The 16,478-nt window shown below is 46.5% G+C and overlaps 1 protein-coding gene across 2 annotated transcripts; it reads right to left on the reverse strand.

Moving 5' to 3' along the window:
* Window positions 1-3,872: 3,872 nt before the first annotated feature.
* Window positions 3,873-16,037, reverse strand: Rwdd3 (RWD domain containing 3). Of its 2 annotated transcripts, XM_050159274.1 has the most exons (4): window positions 15,904-16,037; window positions 6,462-6,949; window positions 4,441-4,556; window positions 3,873-4,343 (listed from the first exon to the last, which is right to left on the reverse strand). In XM_050159274.1, exons 1-4 carry the CDS (start codon window positions 15,986-15,988, stop codon window positions 4,229-4,231), a joined length of 804 nt encoding a protein of 267 aa, XP_050015231.1. In that variant the 5' UTR covers window positions 15,989-16,037; the 3' UTR covers window positions 3,873-4,228. The 2 variants fall into 2 exon arrangements, with proteins under 2 accessions (XP_050015231.1, XP_050015319.1); XM_050159362.1 differs by lacking the exon at window positions 3,873-4,343 and having other exon boundaries at window positions 4,480-4,556; window positions 6,509-6,949.
* Window positions 16,038-16,478: the final 441 nt, after the last annotated feature.

Here is a 16,478-nt window from a genome sequence, read left to right on the forward strand (position 1 = left end):
TTAAGTGTTTTCCTTTATAGGAGGTGCTGTAGTCATGGTGTCTCTTAACAGCACTAAAAACCCTAAGACACCCTCGTACTGTCCCACAAACTCTTGGTGTTTCTCTGTTCCAGCTGCAAGCTTGTTTCAGCTGCTTATTTCTAGGGTTACCCAGCAATCTCTTGTTACTTGTTGGACACTGAATTTTGAATAATTCATAAATAAAATTTGAGGATTATAAGAAAGATTATTTTCCCCCAAAGAAGATTCAGTGGATATGAGCTTTAGAATCTCAGACCTCCTTAACCCAAGTTCAAGGTCTAAGATTTCCTAGAGCTAATCAGAATGCTCCAAGCTTAGCTGTCACCTAGGGTGGCTGCTTCACGGTGTTTCCCTTCCCCCTACAGCAGTCCTTCAGGAGTCTTGGCCTCAGCTCCCACCTCCTCTCTTCTCCACAGCCCAGAATTTTACTTCCTAAGTCTTCAGACTTGCAAAAATCAAGTCATCCCCCTGCCAGCTCTTCCAGACTAGCCAAGTTCTCTACACGGGAGTTTCTCTTTCCTCCACATTCTGTCTGCTTGGAAACTTGAAAGTGTTTGATGTTGCTTTTGCTTTTCTTCCATGAGAAGTCAGTTCTCTTTTAAGAAATTCTAAGTCTCCAGGCATGGTGGTGTGTGCCTTTTATTCTAGCATTTGGGAGGCAGAGGTAGGTAGATCTCCGTAAATTCAAGAATAGCCTAGTCTACACAGCAAGTTCCAGAACAGCCAGGGCTACATAAAGAAACCTTGTATCACAAAGAAAGAAGAGGAAAAGAAAAGAGAAAAGAAATCAGAAGTTAGTTTGAACAGCAAGCTAAAAGGACAGCTGTAGATTGTGAGAAAAGATACCAATGGGAACAATTAAGATTCTCTTCCTCTAAAGCAGTGCTTCTCAGCCGCCCTAGCGCTGTGACCCTTTCATACGGTTCCTCATGTCATGGTGACCCCTCCCCAAACACAAAACTATGTTTGCTGCTTCTTCAAAACTGTGATTTTTCTGCTGTTATGAATTGTAATGTAAATATTTTTGGAGAGAGAGGTTTGTTGGGGGTCATGACCCACAGGTTGAGAACCGCTGTGCTCCAGCACTAACAGAGCCATTGGATTGACACCGCAGGTGAAGGCTCTTGCCATCAATCCTGATTGCCTGAGCTTCAGTCCCAAGACCCTTAGAATGGAGGAGGACGGCCCACCTCTGCAAGTCCTCTGACTCCACTTTGTAGTACAAGTATACCCCCACACACACACACACACCATAAATAATAAAAAGTTTTTAAAAAGAAAATCAAAGAGACTCTTATAACTTCTGGTATATAATTTAAAACTTTCTTTTATGCCAGTGTCAAGTTTAATTTCTCAACCACTGTCAAATTTTCATATTCCATTCTGGATGTGAATGTATTTGCGCAAGATTTAGACATAAGTATATAAGAAAGTAATAACTAATACTGTTTGCATAACTTTAACAGACGGAAACATAATGAAGTGGAAAGAATCATTGCTGCCCGAGTTCCTTTTCAGGGGTACAGAGTGAACTCTGAAGATAAAACTCTGACAATGCGCCAGCCATAAAGCATGGGACAGGTGGCCTTTCAGCAGAGAAGAGTCACTGTAAGACAGAGGGGGGACCAGAAGTTCTGCTATGATAAAGCTCAAACCCAACCTCCTGCTCTTGCGGCTCTAGTCGTGATGACAATGACCTTTAATGTTATTGTATTACAATCCCTTTCCGTTCAGCTCAACCATGTGCGGAGAACTCTCAGTCCTCGTTTCTGCCCTATTTTAATTTTCGCGAAGATCACAGTAAATCAAATAAAAGGGTAATAATGGCCAGCCCTGGGTCTTAAGTGTCCTTTCTCAGGTTGGTACCCAAATAGGATATCTTCAGCTTGCCACACGTGACAGTCTAACTGATCTGTCAGTTCCTGAGAAAAAAAATAAATATTCCCCGGGGCATGACTCAAGAGACAAAATATCACCTCTGATCAACAGCAATCCAAAAGATGATCAGTGGGTGGACATAATGTCATAGCAGTGGGATAAGAGAGTAAACTGTCACACTGAATAACCGCAGTGGTTTGAAAGGAAATGACCCCAAAGGGAGGGGCACTATTAGGAGGAGTGGTCTTGTTGGAGTGAGCGCTGAGGTCTCTTTCCTCAAGTTTCCTGTTGCCTGCAAGACACAGTGCTCTCAGCTCCAGCACTACATCTGCCTGCATGCTGCCAGGCTCCCCTTCGTGATCATAGTGGACTGAACCTCTGAAACTATAAGCGAACCACCCTCAATTAAATGTTTTCTTTGTAAGAGTTGCTGTAGTCAGGGTGTTCCCTCACAGCCATAAAAGCCCTGACCAAGAAAAGCACCATGGTCACAGAACAGCAGTGCCAAGAGACATTCCACACGGTGCCAGGAAGGGGACTCGGTGGGTAAAGCGCTTGTTGTGCGAATATGGCAGCCTAAACTCAAATCCCTAAACCAATGCAAAAGCCGGGCACAGTGGCATATGCCTGTAACCCCAGAAGGACCCCACGGGCTTGCTGCTCAGTCAGCCTAGGCAAAACAGTGAGCTCCAAGTTCAGTGGGAGACTCTGCCTCAAAAAGTCAGAAGAGCTAGAGAGATGGGTCGGTGGTTCAGGGCCCTGGCTGTTCTTCCAGAGGACCAAGATTTTGCTCCTAGGTTCCACAATCATCTGTAACTCCAGTGCCAGAGGATCCAACCCCCCTTTGGCCTTCTTAGGCAGTGCACACATGTGGTGCGCAGGCATACAGGCAGGCAAAACACCCAGACACAAGGGAAATTACATAACTGTTTTCTAATTAAAAAGAATAAAACAGCCAGGTAGTGGTGGCGCACACCTTTAATCCCAGCATGCGGAAGGCAGAGGCAGGAGGATCTCTGTGAGTTGGAGGTCAGCCTGGTCTACAGAGTGAGTTCCAGGACAGCCAGGGCTACACAGAGAAACCCTGAGTTGAAAAATAAAAAAAGAATAGAGAGCAATTGAGGAAGACATCCAACACTGACCTTTGGCCTCCACATGGGAGCAAGTGCGCACACATGCACGCACACACCTACATACATGGTCATGCACGCACTTGTGCTCAGCTCACTGCATCACCAACTATGATGTTATGGTGGCCTCTGTCTCCACAGGGTGCGAAGACAGGGAGTCCCCTCGCCTTTCTTCCACAGTTCTGCCTCTTACTTTACGAGCTCAGATGGCTTTGTGTACATAAATATTCTTCTCAGAACCAAGGGCCCTCCTTTTCATTATAAATTTTAATACAAGGCCAGCCTTGTCTATAGAGTGAGTTCCAGGACAGGCTCCAAAGCTACACAGAGAACCCCTGTCTCAAAAAATCAAGCAAGCAAGGAAGGAAGAAATTTTAATACAAACGATTATTGTAAAGTTGATCTCCCCTTGGTCATAATAAGTGTATTTTATCATTATTTGAAAGATTTCACAATGAAAATCAATAGCTGTAGTTTTTTTTTTTTGGGGGGGGGGGGTTGTTTTGTTATTTCCTATCCAGCAAACCAGGTTCACTCTGTTAAACATGTCCCCCTTGTAAAAACCAGAAATTATTTTTTCAAATAGGAATTTTAATTTACACTTACTATGTAGTCTCACAGTTAGCAGTACCATGTCATCCTGGAACCCTGAAAAGTAACTGGGTTCTGTAAAAACGTCTTTGTTTTGTATTTAATCCAGCAGTTTATACAAGTGTACCAAGAAATTGGAGCTAGACTTCTCCCAACATTCAACTTAAAACATTAGACATAATAAGCGGAGTGGGGAGGAATCAAGATTAAATGCCAAAAATGTAAACATGAGAAAGTAAACACGAAAACAAATCACTTTAAGAAATCATTTAATTACAAGAAAATTAGCCTGAAAATTGCAGACTCCTAAACAAATCGTCTATATGAAAAACAACAGCTCATTTACCGTCGCGAGTTTTTATAATTCTCCTCCAGACAATCCCATCTATTGAACTCAGTCTTTTCTAGCACACATGAGAATATGTGGGTCTTTTCATGCTTAATATTCCATAAACTACAGCTCGCCTTCTTCCTGAAATGAGGATGATTTCGCTACAGAGAAACGAGATTGCTCTCTTATGAAAAAACGTCAATGAGCCCCTCCCCAAAGGTAGCGGAAGTCAACAACAAAGCCGCTGCTTCACCGACGACGGCTCCTGCCATTCACTTCATTTTACCAGCCCGAGCGCACACTCCGAGAAGAGCTGCAGAAGTCCTGCAGTCTCAAATTCCTTCTGTAACTCCTCCAGCGTTGAGTACTCTTTGACTGTGAACGCCAGAAACCTGCATTACACAAGAGAAGCTCATGAATATGCGGCGGTTTGTCAGGCATAATTACCCATTCAGTTGCGTTTGCATCGGCAATGGTACCAAATTATACCTTTTGTGTTCCGGTCGTACTTTTGTTTCAGACAGTACACTAATCATTTTCTCTTTGCATTTCTTTCCACTTGAGTCCACATCGACTTTGGAGGTTTTCTGAAGGATCAGGTACTCCTAAACGATAATCAGTACGGTAAGCGCAGAGCTTACACTGAAGGAACCATATAACCCACAAGCATTTCCCTGCTTAAGGAGCCATCTCGGGATAGGACAGTGAGAGAGTTACTGGCTGTTTCTGCATAGATGGCTAACTGTTCCGCTGAGCAATACCAACAGGCTCGCCTGGGAGTCTGGACTGGACAGCTACTGGCGTGGCTTATTTACCCCCTCGGCTGTTTAAAGCAGTTATTTAAACTAGTTATTGAAGCTCTGTGCCTTGGGTAACCAACCCCACACAAGCAGTTATAACAGGATCCCCCCGTGGTGAAGCTGGGACAACTGGATAAAGTGACAGACACAGCGCTTCCAGGAATGACAGACTTCCAGAGCGCGGAACACTGCACCGTAATCACAAGCACCGTAGTCACCACGCCAGCCAGAGTGGGACCATGAGGCACAGGCCAGCCACCTCCTGCCCACCAAGAAGTGCACCTGCACATTCCTGATCCTAGTACGCAACCTTATAGACATTTTTTTTATCAGAGAAAGCCATGTAAAATGTCATTTTAGAGAAAGCCATAAAAAGTAATTTCTCTGAACTAGTGGGACTGTAGTGGTAAAAAACAGACGTGTGTTAGCAACTCATGATTGGGGCAAACATCGTGACACTGCACTTCCCCTAACCAGCCTGAGCCAGCCACAGACACTCAGAGCCTTAGGGGAATGTGAGCAAGGAACCTTGCACCCATTTTCATCAGCTGGATGTTACCCTAAAGGATCGAAGTATACTGATAGATACAGATTGCCTCAAAAATCTGTGGATCCTTAGCTAGGCCCACTGCAGACTACAGGTTAAATCTGGCTTCTCTCTCTACTTACACCAGAACCCAGCACGAACCTACTTAAGTAAATGAATGTCATAGGAGGTTTGTGGAACTAACCCACCTTGGAAAAACTCAGGGCTGTTACTCTGCAGAGCTTAAGGACCACAGGCTGCTCATGATAAATCTGTTTTAAATAAAATCTTCTAAACTGTGCTTGTCCCATTGCGTCTGACAGCGTAAGACTTCCTATGTGATCTGTAGTTCCTTTAAGATCTAAAACATAATAAGACGGTTTCCCTGTCTAGCTCCTCATAAAACAGGCTAAGGGGGCTTTGGGATGAGAGCTGGGAAGCCTGGAGATGACGGCTTTGAAAGCACCTGCTGAGACAAGTCAGGTGGAAAGAAGTTGGGGAGGAGGTGACGTGCTGAGTCTGACTGATTCCCAGTACCTAAATGGCAGCTAACAGCTGCCTGTGTGTGACTCCAGCTCCAAGGGATCCTACGCCCTCTTCTGGCTTCCTCAGGCACTGCACATATATGGTGCACAGGCATTCATGCAGGCAAAACACCCATACACATAAAAAATACAAATCAATATTTTTAAAAACTGCCACTTTAAGTGGCATAATATTTACAGTATAATGTTTATAATCTTACACTTATTTCAAGTTTATAGTTGTCGTAGGAACTAGATAGTCATTTTTACAAAGAACTGGAGGGGTTAGATAGAGAGATGGCTCAGTGGTTAAGAGCATGGCTGCTCTTCCAGAGGACCTGGGTTCAATCCCCAACTCCCACATGGCAGCTCACAGCCATCTGCGACTTCAGTCCCAGGGAATCCAACACCTTCTTCTGGCCTCCACGAGCACCGGGCACACAAGTGGTGCATAGACAAACACGCAGACAAAATATCCATACACATAAAATAAATAGAAATTAAAGAATTGTTTAAAAACACCAAAGTACCATTTAGCATGATAACAGGAAAAGCAGAAGTACCATGCTCATCCATCCCCTTGTTAGAAAACACACTAAAGATAAACCATGTCTAGCAGAGACTCGGCACATGCAGATTCTACATTAAGTTTGCTGGCACCTTGATGTTGCTTCTGTGGCCTTGCAGAAGGATCAGTATTGTTTTGCCCATGAACATCAGTCTCCCTGTCAGCCTCAACTCTGCGGCCCACTTCTCCACGGTTTTGACATATTTAGTCCTTGCTCTCATGTGATCTACATGCAAAAGAATTATCCACAATCCGTCATCCGCAGCCGTGCTTTCTGGCTGAGCATGCTTCTCACTGCTGCTGGCAGTCTCTGATTGGCTGAGGATGTGTCTGAGATTCTGTTGAACCCAAAGAACCAGCTCATGAATCATAGGTTCTGACAAAAGCTTCCCGGCTTCTTCAAGTAACTTCTCCTTCACGGTAGCACACTGGGCCCTGGTCAGATGTTCGGAGCTAACCGAGACGCTGGGCAGACACAAAGGGTAACCGGCTGGTAGATGAAACACCAGCTCTAAGGGCACATCCTTGCCCACAAGTCCTTCAGCTGTTGTGTGAATTCTAAATACAGCCCCATCTGTCTCTGGAAGACATCCAAAAATAATTATTAGCTGTACATAATTCAATCTCAATGGAATACTAATTGGTTAAAATTTCCCTTTTAAATCTCTACTTATTTCTCATGGGAAAACTCTGAGTTACTTTATGAAGAGACACATAATACAAAGAAAGCCATGGCGTACAGGTCATTTCCCCCAGCCAGAAACACATATGGACGGCACCACGCAAACCTGCTCACAATTATACTCTTTAACAACCATTCTTATTAAGTTTTCCAAAACGTAGTTTCGGTTCATTTCCTTCTAGCCATATTTCACTCATAATCATGAAAACCATGAATCAACTCTTGCAGGTGTTCAAGGGAGCAATAATGTGTACTGGAAATATGTAAGCCGTCCACTCGAAGTTACTTATGGTAAGTCGGTCACATGGCATCCTAGGTGCGGCACGGTTATGGCTGGATGTGATCCTGAAAGTGACTAGACACACGCTTCCACCGCAAATACACTGAGAGCTGTGTAATGCGAAGACAGCGAGATGAACCGAGCGGACACATTTAGCCTCTGCCGGGCTCCCTGCAAAGCGAGGACTCACACTAGGAGAGGAGATGAAATATTCTGCTCTCTCTCAGATCTGCTCGGCTTCACCACTCCGATGTGTTCCACATCGCTTCACCCCACTTTCCACAAAGTTGATAAAATGTCAGGCTAATTCATTCTGCAGGGCCAGAAGGGCCCAGATCAGAGAGTGGAGGAGGGGGCTGGGTCCAGACGCGTGGCTGTGGGGTGAGCCTGCCTCTCTGCCTTCTTTCCCTGTGCCCTTGTGCTCAGCAAGGAAGCAGCCAGGCCCCATATCTTCACAGCCTCGACAATGGAGCCCTGACCCCGTCCCCCATTTTAAAGCACCTTACAGAACATTAAAGTCGCTTCCTAGCCATCTGATGTCAACAGCATCCACAAGCCATCGGTGCACAGATTCCCACAGGACCATGCACATCTGCACAGCTGCAGGAAACTACTACTTTCAGACACTCATCCAGAATCTCAGGCAGTAACCATTCCAAAGATTATCAGTCTCCTCTCCTACATATGTAATGAATATACTAACCCTAACATAACCCCAAACCTACCAGCATACATGCTTCTACCTCTCGCACTCTTCAAATCCCTGTCTGCCCCTGCTGTTAGTATCATTGCCATTATCACTGGCATGTGTGTAGGTCAGAGAACAACTCAGGAAGTCAGTTCCGTCCTTGGAAAATTCTGGGATTGAATCTGGGATTGTCAGGCCCATGTACAAACGCCTCTACCCACTCAGCCACCTCCCCAGCTCCAAGTCGCTTCTTTCTTTCATGGGGTTCATCTTTTTAAAGACATATTTTACCATCAAAATAGGCTCCCAAAATGTCGGTTCGGTTTATATCTTTTGCTGTGTGGGACCTGCAGACAACACAGGATCTCCGGGCTGAACAAACTCGACAGCCATCACCCAGCAAGTCTGCATTCTTTCTCAAGGAGGGAACAGGGTTTTTAAAGATCTTCATTCACTCATCAGTCGACAAACATCCCCTGGGCATGTGTCCATCCCCACACACTGTGCTGTTCAGAAAACAATGGGTAAGACACAGGTCTGTCACAATGGCTGAGTCCTTGTCTCAAAACATGACATAAAGGGCAGGCACAGATCTTCCCAGATTTCCAGTCTTCACTTAGAGATACATGAATATAAAGTTTCTTTTTCCTTTCTTTTTATTTCTCAGGGGTTTTTGCTTGTTTTTAAGACAGGGTCTCTCTGTCACCCTGGCTAGCCAGGAGCTCACTATGTGGACCAGGCTGCTTCCCAAGTGCTGGGATTAAAGCACGCGCCACCGCACCCAGTATTAAGCACACACACATGCGTGTGTGTTGGGAGACAGCTCCCCATGGTCTCTCTCAGTGTCTGCGGGGCAGTAATACCTTTGCTCAAACAGCCTTGGAAGCCGGAAAGGTTTTCCCCTGGGTCAGACAGCAGGCATTTTCTGACCAGCACTATAAAGACAGCATATTCTTTTAAGACAATGGCTGAGAAAAATTAGCGCAGCTTTCATAAGACTGGAGGGTTTTTTTTTACTAACTATATTTACCAGATACATAGAAACATTAAATGTGTACACATTTATGTGGTGTTTATCATAGCATTTTTGATACCCTTTCAGGTTTAAATCAAGGTAAACTGGCTGCGGGGCTCTTAAATGCAGTAACCCTCAGCTGTTATAATGACCCGCGGCGTGCAGCTATGTGTGTCCACCCACCCGCACACGACCTCGTGCATAACAGTTTGGATGTAAAACGCATGCCACGGGCTCATCTGTTTGCACACCTGGTCTCCACTGGGTGGCGCTGTTCTGAAAGGTGAGGCCCTGCTGCAAGACGTCCTGCAAGACAGGTTTTGAAGTTTCTAACCTGGTCCCACTTCCTGTGTAATCTCTGCTTCCTAATTTACCTCGATAGGAGAAAAAGCCTCATGCTCATGCTGCCCCAGCAGGGAACCCTTCCTGCTGCCACGATTTCCCCACCATGCTGCACTGTGCTCTCACTAGGAACCGAAAGAAACCCTCGCTCCCTGATGTTTTCTTATGAGGCATCTGCGAGATACAGAACGAGGAAAACGTGCAGTGTGCAGTGTGCTCAGCGAGCAGTACTGTCTATCGCCACTTGGGGGTGCTGTCTCCTTAGTGCTGAAGTCAGGGAAGATAGCCCTGTCCTAAAAGCCGCAATTGCCGTGGCTGAGGGCCCGCTCGACCACTCGGTTCAATCGGCCTTTTACCTTGTTGCTCTCTCCTTTCTAGTCCCCTCTCTCTGAGAAGGAAGTGCCTTTCTTCCACACATCCCACCACCCGCACGGCCTCATTCTAATCATTACAACTTCTTGTGCACTTCCTAACCCTCCCTGCTTCTCCCTCTCGCTTAGAAAATGCTCTAAAAAACAATCCAAAACACAGCAAAAGCCCAGTGTTGCAAATTCCTCCGCGAGCTTCAGACCCATCTCTCTCTGCCCCTTCGTCATCAATTTCCACAAAATATCATTCTAACACCAATTCCATTTTCTCCGAAACCAGCCTCCCTATGACTGCTTCACCTGTCACTTCTGATGCCACATCTTCCTGGATCACCATTCTCAAACATGATCTGTGACTTCTAAAATGCCATGAAGAACAAGGAGACCTTAGTAGGTCTGGGTTGCTTCAACCGTCCTTCAGGGCTGGTCCACGGCTACCTACAGAGAGATGAGCCTGAGACTTTAGAAGATCCCGCACAGTAAGAGTGTGTTTTGTATGCTTGGGGCTTTGGTCCCAGACCAACTGAATGATTTATGCTCTTAACCGTGGAATTGTCGTCAATCTTGTTCTGAGGTTGAAGTCAGCCATGCAAGTATGTGTGCCTACGTGAGCCCTGAAGAAACCTGACATCTATTGTCTTGGGCCACCTAACATCCCTGCTCTCTGAGTCCTGTAACTCCTTGTAGTAAATCCTTGCTTTCTGCCCACCACGGCTCCCTTGAACACTGACCTTATGATGCCTATCCTACTCTGAGCTTATTACGGTATTTTCAGTTCCAAAATTATTATACTTAAACCAAATTAACTTTTTCTCTACCTTGAAGTATTCCAATTTTGGTTTTGGAGAGTAACATTGCCATCACAAAATGGAGGGTTTAATAAACAAATTTTATAGTTACATAGGCCTTAAATCTACGCCACTGGCTTATACCCACGGAACACATGAGTGAAGAAGCCCTTGAGCCTGTGGCACGCAAAGTAACGGACCTAAGAATGTATGCACCATTCCCCTGAACCTGTGGGTATACTCCCCTGCATGCCAAAGCGTCTTTGCAGACATGATTAAGGATGCTGGCGTGGGGAAGCTACCCTCAATTACTGACAAACACCATTCTCGGTGTCCTTAAAATGGGGAGGGGGCAGGTAGAGATGGAGACTTTATCAGAGAAGAAGGAAACGGATGCACTGGGGCATGAAGCTCTGCTTTGGGGTTTGGTAATAGAGGAAGAGAGCCCTCCGGAGTGCTGCAATGAACCCTCGGTATATAGCCATGAAGCTGAGAAAGACAGGTAATCAGACTCCCCCAGGGGCTTGGACAGAGCCGAGAGCATCACTTCCAACAATCTGATTTCATCCAGGTAAAAACTGACTTTGGTCAGTGCATTAAAAACATGTTGCATGAAGCCACCCATGTGTGAGGACTGGCCACAGCAGCCAAGGCAGCTACCGTGATACAGCTGCTCTGCTACAGAAAACGCCAGCGTGTTCCAGCCCAGTGCAATGCATGAGGTGATGGGCAGCCCAGGGAACAGTGTGAGAGGCCCGGCAAATCTTTACCAAGCTTCGCTTTTCTTTGTTATTTTACAGTCCCATCAGCACACAGAGGAGCAACGGGAGGGGGGCGCTCTGGTCCTCACTTTAGGAAACCAGGGAAGGACGCCCCTACCTACACATTCAAAGGAAAACTGCTTTGATTCTCCACCTTGAGGAGTCGCAGTCTTCCTGGCCAATTCCCCTGGCTAGTGTCTGCCCCCAACAGTTGGAGCTGCAAATGAAGGTGACACTGTATGCCTAAGAAAATGGGAAGGCCTGAACAGACCCCTTTCTGACGTTAAGTATGGTGGGAGGAAAAAAAATCCACAGGATCTCTTTAAAACTCGTTTTCTTAACTGTTTTTGTTTTTTTTTTTTAATTCTCCTAACCAAAAAAAAAAATGTTCTACTGTAATGTTATCATCTGCTTTGGGGTTAAAGTTATTAATGGTTTAGCAAGAGAATGGATAAAAGGGATAATTGTACGTATGCCATTAATCCTGCCCCTGTCCCCAACTCCAGGACCGGAATTAACTCAGAAGCATATTCTCAATAAGCCTATATCCTAAAGAGCCCATGCTTGTCCTACCAAAGACCCAAAACTGTTTTTATCTAGTCTAAGCCCTCTTCAAGTTCAGATCCATGTTCACTATCTGCACCACTCACTCTGCCTTGTAACAGTATTGACGCTAAAACTACAACCCAAACTGAAAGAGAGCTAAACCCTACCCTTCCTAGCCCAGGCACACTTAGAATACCAGAACTGAGGAGGCTGAGGCAGGAGGATCTAGACTTTGTGGTCAGAGTGGGCTACACAGGAAGGCTCTGAACTAAGACAAACAAACCTTAATTTTCCCTAAAAACACACGAAAGACGTTGTTTCTAACACACCAAAGATGGCATTAGTTCAAACTACAGAAACTGAACGAGACCCCAGTCTCCCCCCTAATTCTATTTTAAAAGTTTCTATTTCCTTGCCTATAACACAAGAGAGCTACGCAGTCCCACCACAGGGGCGCCGGGAAAAGCAAACAAGATACATGAGGATTTACTTCAGGATTTACTTAGTACACACAGAGAAACCATTTACACACCATAGCCAGCTCGTGTTCTCTGTGCTTGATTTCTTTCCAATTTTCACATATCCTCAAAAACTTCGCACACAAAAGCACTCAAAAGCTTCCCATGCACTCTTCACACTTCAAGAGACCAGAAAGGTCTTTGCTCTTACCCCCGGCCACTCACCACAGACATGCACACATAAATGCTTTCATGCTTCCGTTAGATTTTCATGTGGTTTAAATGTCCTTACAGAAGGAAACAAACCAACAAAAAAGAACGGGAGCTAAAGGTGGCACTGGCATCCTTTGGCAAGGAAGATCAAGTCTGTGTGGGTTTTTAAGAGGCAGGGTCAGCCCTGACAAGCAGCAGACAACAACCCCGTCAATATGTTAAGTCAATGTGTTACTGTAACGATTCTGCAAGCTTCAATGTGTTACTGTAGCCATTCTGCAAGCAAGCGAAATTCCACCTGAACACCGTGTCTGTTGCAAGCCCATGATGTCATGCTGGTTTCTTAAACCTCTTGTTTTGCAACTTTTAAGTCTGTGAGATTGTTTCCAAACTGCAACTCCATTAATAATGACACTGACGGCAGCAATGGCCCCTCCATGACTTCACCAGGAAAATGGGCAACACCAGCTTCGGCTGCCTCACAAGGGTCCAAGCACTTTGTCTAAGGGTTTCTCTCACCTTGAAGAGACACCACGACCACAGCAACTCTTACAAAAGAAACATTTAATTGTGGTGGCTGGCTTACAGTTCAGAGGTTCGGTCCATTATCATCACGGCAGACATGGCAGCATGCAGGCAGATGCGCTACTGAAGAGGTAGCTGCTTTCTTTCAAACCACCACACACAGGTATGCGTGAAGGGATTGCGAACACCCACCCCCGCCACTGAACTGTTCTGAATACAAGCTGAATCCCACCCATACCTTTGCTCTGGATGCTCAAACTCTTCTTTCTCAGCACATAGACTTTTTGCTAATAACCTTTCCTGCACCAGCCCGACCGCTACAGAGGAATGAGACACGGTGCCCAGTCCAACCCTGCGGAGCTTGGCAGTTATTTAACCATCCTGATCGTCAGCGAGCTTCAACGAAAACTGAAGCTAAGAAAACCTCTCATCAAATAAGGCTCACGTAAAGATCAGGAAGGTGTCAGGTGACAACATCAAACTTGACACCTGGGCTGACACGTGGACTAGAGAAGAACAGGATAATCTTGATTTGCTCGGTCCTCACGCCTTTCCCACAGCAAGAAACCTGGTGCCCCTAAGAGATTGTTACACACAGTGCCTCTTCCTGAGAACTTAACGCTAATGTTAATCTGAGTGGCCGGAATGTAAAAAGTCCTCAAATTCTTAACATAAATGAATCCCCACTAAACTGAACCCATTTATTTGTTTGGGTTTTTTTCCATTCAAGACCTGAAGAGCTGGCCCTGAGGTCAGCCTGGGCCTTCCTGGACGGTCTTACAGAGAACCACAGGCCTTTTGCGATATTCCTCTAATTCCACTGAAGCCGGGAGAAATTTCTACGGCGGGGGCCAGGAGAGAAACGATGGGGTCCAAAGTTACCCCCTCAAACCCAAGCTGCCCCTGGCAGGGTGAGTGGAAGCCACACAGCCTGCTACACTTGGTGAGCTCTGGGAGAGCCCCTCCCTCCCCACAGCTCCCACTCCCAGCCGTGAGCCTCAAACATCCCGACTTCAATTGCGGAATTGTTCTACTCTCCAGAAACCTTCTAGTAACAAAATGTCCTAAGTTGTTTCCCTGAATTCTTTTATAAGTCGCTTACTTATTGATGCCAGAACACTGAATTAAATTAATCAGGAGGCATGCCTTGAAAGTCATGCTCAATTTAACAGGCGATAAAGGGCCGCGGTCTTCTCAATATTAAGAAACCCCTCTCTTTCTCTCAGCACCTATTTTTGGGGGTCTCCTCTTTTGGGGGTTTCTCTCGGCACTTACTTTTTGGGGTTTTCTCTGGCCTAGCAACAGGATTAATGGTTAACCGTGAACTCGTAATGCGAACACACCTTTTTTTTTTTTTAACAATGTCACAGGACATCACAGGTTCACCTCTCCCAGATATTTTTGTAAGTGGGCCACAATACAAGAACCCAAAGACACACCAGTGTCTTTAAACATCCTCAGGAAGAAGCAATTCTCAATAAAGAGCTGTGGAGACGGAGATGGTAACCAGCTAGAGCTGTTACCAATCAGAAGAGGATAGCCAAGCCCTGTGATCAATCCTTTCACGGGGGTTTTAAGGAAGATTCAAAAAGACAAGAGACTGGTCTAGGCACTAAAGAAAAAAGCAGTTCCATTTTCCCAGAAGGTTCATGGTGCCTAAACCATCACAGAGTAAGCACCATGAACGTCTGTAGACTCCCAGGGACTCAGTAACCTCTCTGTAGCTTTGGTGCCTGTCCTGGGACTTGCTCTTGTAGACCAGGCTGGCCTCGAACTCACAGAGATCCGCCTGCCTCTGCCTCCCGAGTGCTGGGATTAAAGGCATGTGCCACCACTGCCCGGCACCCAAAGCCCTCTTAATCATAGCTATAGTTTCTTTGGGTCTAGCACATTTCACGCTACCTTCTAGGATGTTAACCAATGTATGGTCAGAAAGGCAATTTCAATAGTAGTTACATTTTAACCCTAAAAGGATAATTCCTATTGTCCTCAAAACGTGCATGACATATTTGACAGCCGAGAGGAAAGTGGGGATCATGAGCATGGACACACTTCCCAAAGGGGGAAATTTGGGGGCGCTGGAGGTGTCTCGGTGGTTAAGAGCACTGGCTGATCTCCCAAAGGTCTGGGTTCAGTTCCCAGCACCCATATTGCACAGCTCACAACCCTTTTTAACTCCCATCTCCTGAGCGCCCTCTTCCGGCCTCCTTGTACACACAGTACACGTATATACAGAAAAAAAAATTATTTCGTGTGAGTGTGGAGGGGGAAGTTTTAATGAAAACCAAGTCAAGAATGAAGTAGTTTTCGCTATTTCTTTTTAAATAAATAAAAACTTTTATAGACCATAAACTCCCAGAGGAGAGGCAGGTGTCCTGCCTATGTTAGAAGGGAAGAAGGAAGCCATGAAAGCCGGCTGCGGGGTTAATGCGTCAATCAGGAGTCTGGGATTGGCTGCCCCTTTTGAGCAGCCTGGAAAACGTAAAAATAAAAAGACTTTTTTAAATTAAAAAAAAAAAAACTTAAGGCCATCAACGCTGGAGAATTCAAACATTCTCCCACCCCAACAAATGTTTGCTGCCTGCCTTCCGCGAGGCTAGCACTGATCTCGGGACCCAGACAACCAGATACAGCGTCGTGCTGTCAAGGACGTAACGCACACGTGCTTAGAGGAGGCACTGACTATTTCGGGGAGCTGGATTTCCATGAAGAGGGCAGTTTAGTTGCGGGGAGAGCCCAGAGGAGGCGGAGGGCGAGCCCAGGGGAGGGCCTGGCCCCTCCGCTCGCCTCCCACACTGCCCTCGGCCACGTGACTCCCGGTCCCCCGGCTCCCCGCTGTGGCCGCGGGGTGGGAGGCAGGGTATTCACCTGAACAGCTCAACATCTCCCACTCACGAGGCCCGCAGAAAATCGCGGCCAGCGCCGAGAGCTCCTGCCGCACCGCCTCCGCCATAGCCGCGTGGCCAGTACCCGAAGCCGCTTCCGCCGCCGCCCGCAGCAGAGCGCGCCCGCGGCCACTAGAGGGCGCTCCGGCCTCACAGCACGGCAGGCTGCGGGTGGGTGGGGCGGGGTGTGGGCGTGTCTGTGGGCGGGGCGAATGTCTGGATGCCCCGCCCAGGCCCTTCTGCTCCTTGGCGCCAAGGCGCTGTTTTACTACTCCAATTTTTGTCCCTGAAGCCCATCCAGCCCACCGGCTGCTTTCCAGAGCTGAGGGAGCTCCGTAAAGTCCCAAGTTCTCCAGAAGAACACCCAGGCTGTGAACCCACCATGCTTCACCTAGACTAGACTGGGGACGGAGAGAGGGTAAGAGGAACCTAAGCAAACAAGAAAGGTCAAACAAGGTGAGCCCATGATGGGGCTTTTGAACTTTGTGGGGATCTTGGCCAAGATCCCACAGTGAGCGAAACACAAATTCTCCACCCTCGTGTTGTTGTTAGTGACCC

Source organism: Alexandromys fortis, unplaced genomic scaffold (assembly GCF_014885135.2).
Source record: "Alexandromys fortis isolate MF-2015 unplaced genomic scaffold, M_Fortis_MF-2015_v1.1 scaffold_19, whole genome shotgun sequence".
In the NCBI taxonomy this organism is placed as follows: Eukaryota; Metazoa; Chordata; class Mammalia; order Rodentia; family Cricetidae; genus Alexandromys; species Alexandromys fortis.

Bases quoted from the DNA above. Each gene is read 5' to 3' on its own strand.
- Rwdd3 (XM_050159274.1), bottom strand. From the start codon at position 15,988: ATGGCGGAGGCGGTGCGGCAGGAGCTCTCGGCGCTGGCCGCGATTTTC. The intron at 4,557-6,461 runs GTGCCAGCAAAC...ATTATCGTTTAG, and splicing joins GCCACAGAAGCAACATCAAG to GAGTACCTGATCCTTCAGAA. The intron at 4,344-4,440 runs GTATAATTTGGT...TGTGTAATGCAG, and splicing joins GTACGACCGGAACACAAAAG to GTTTCTGGCGTTCACAGTCA.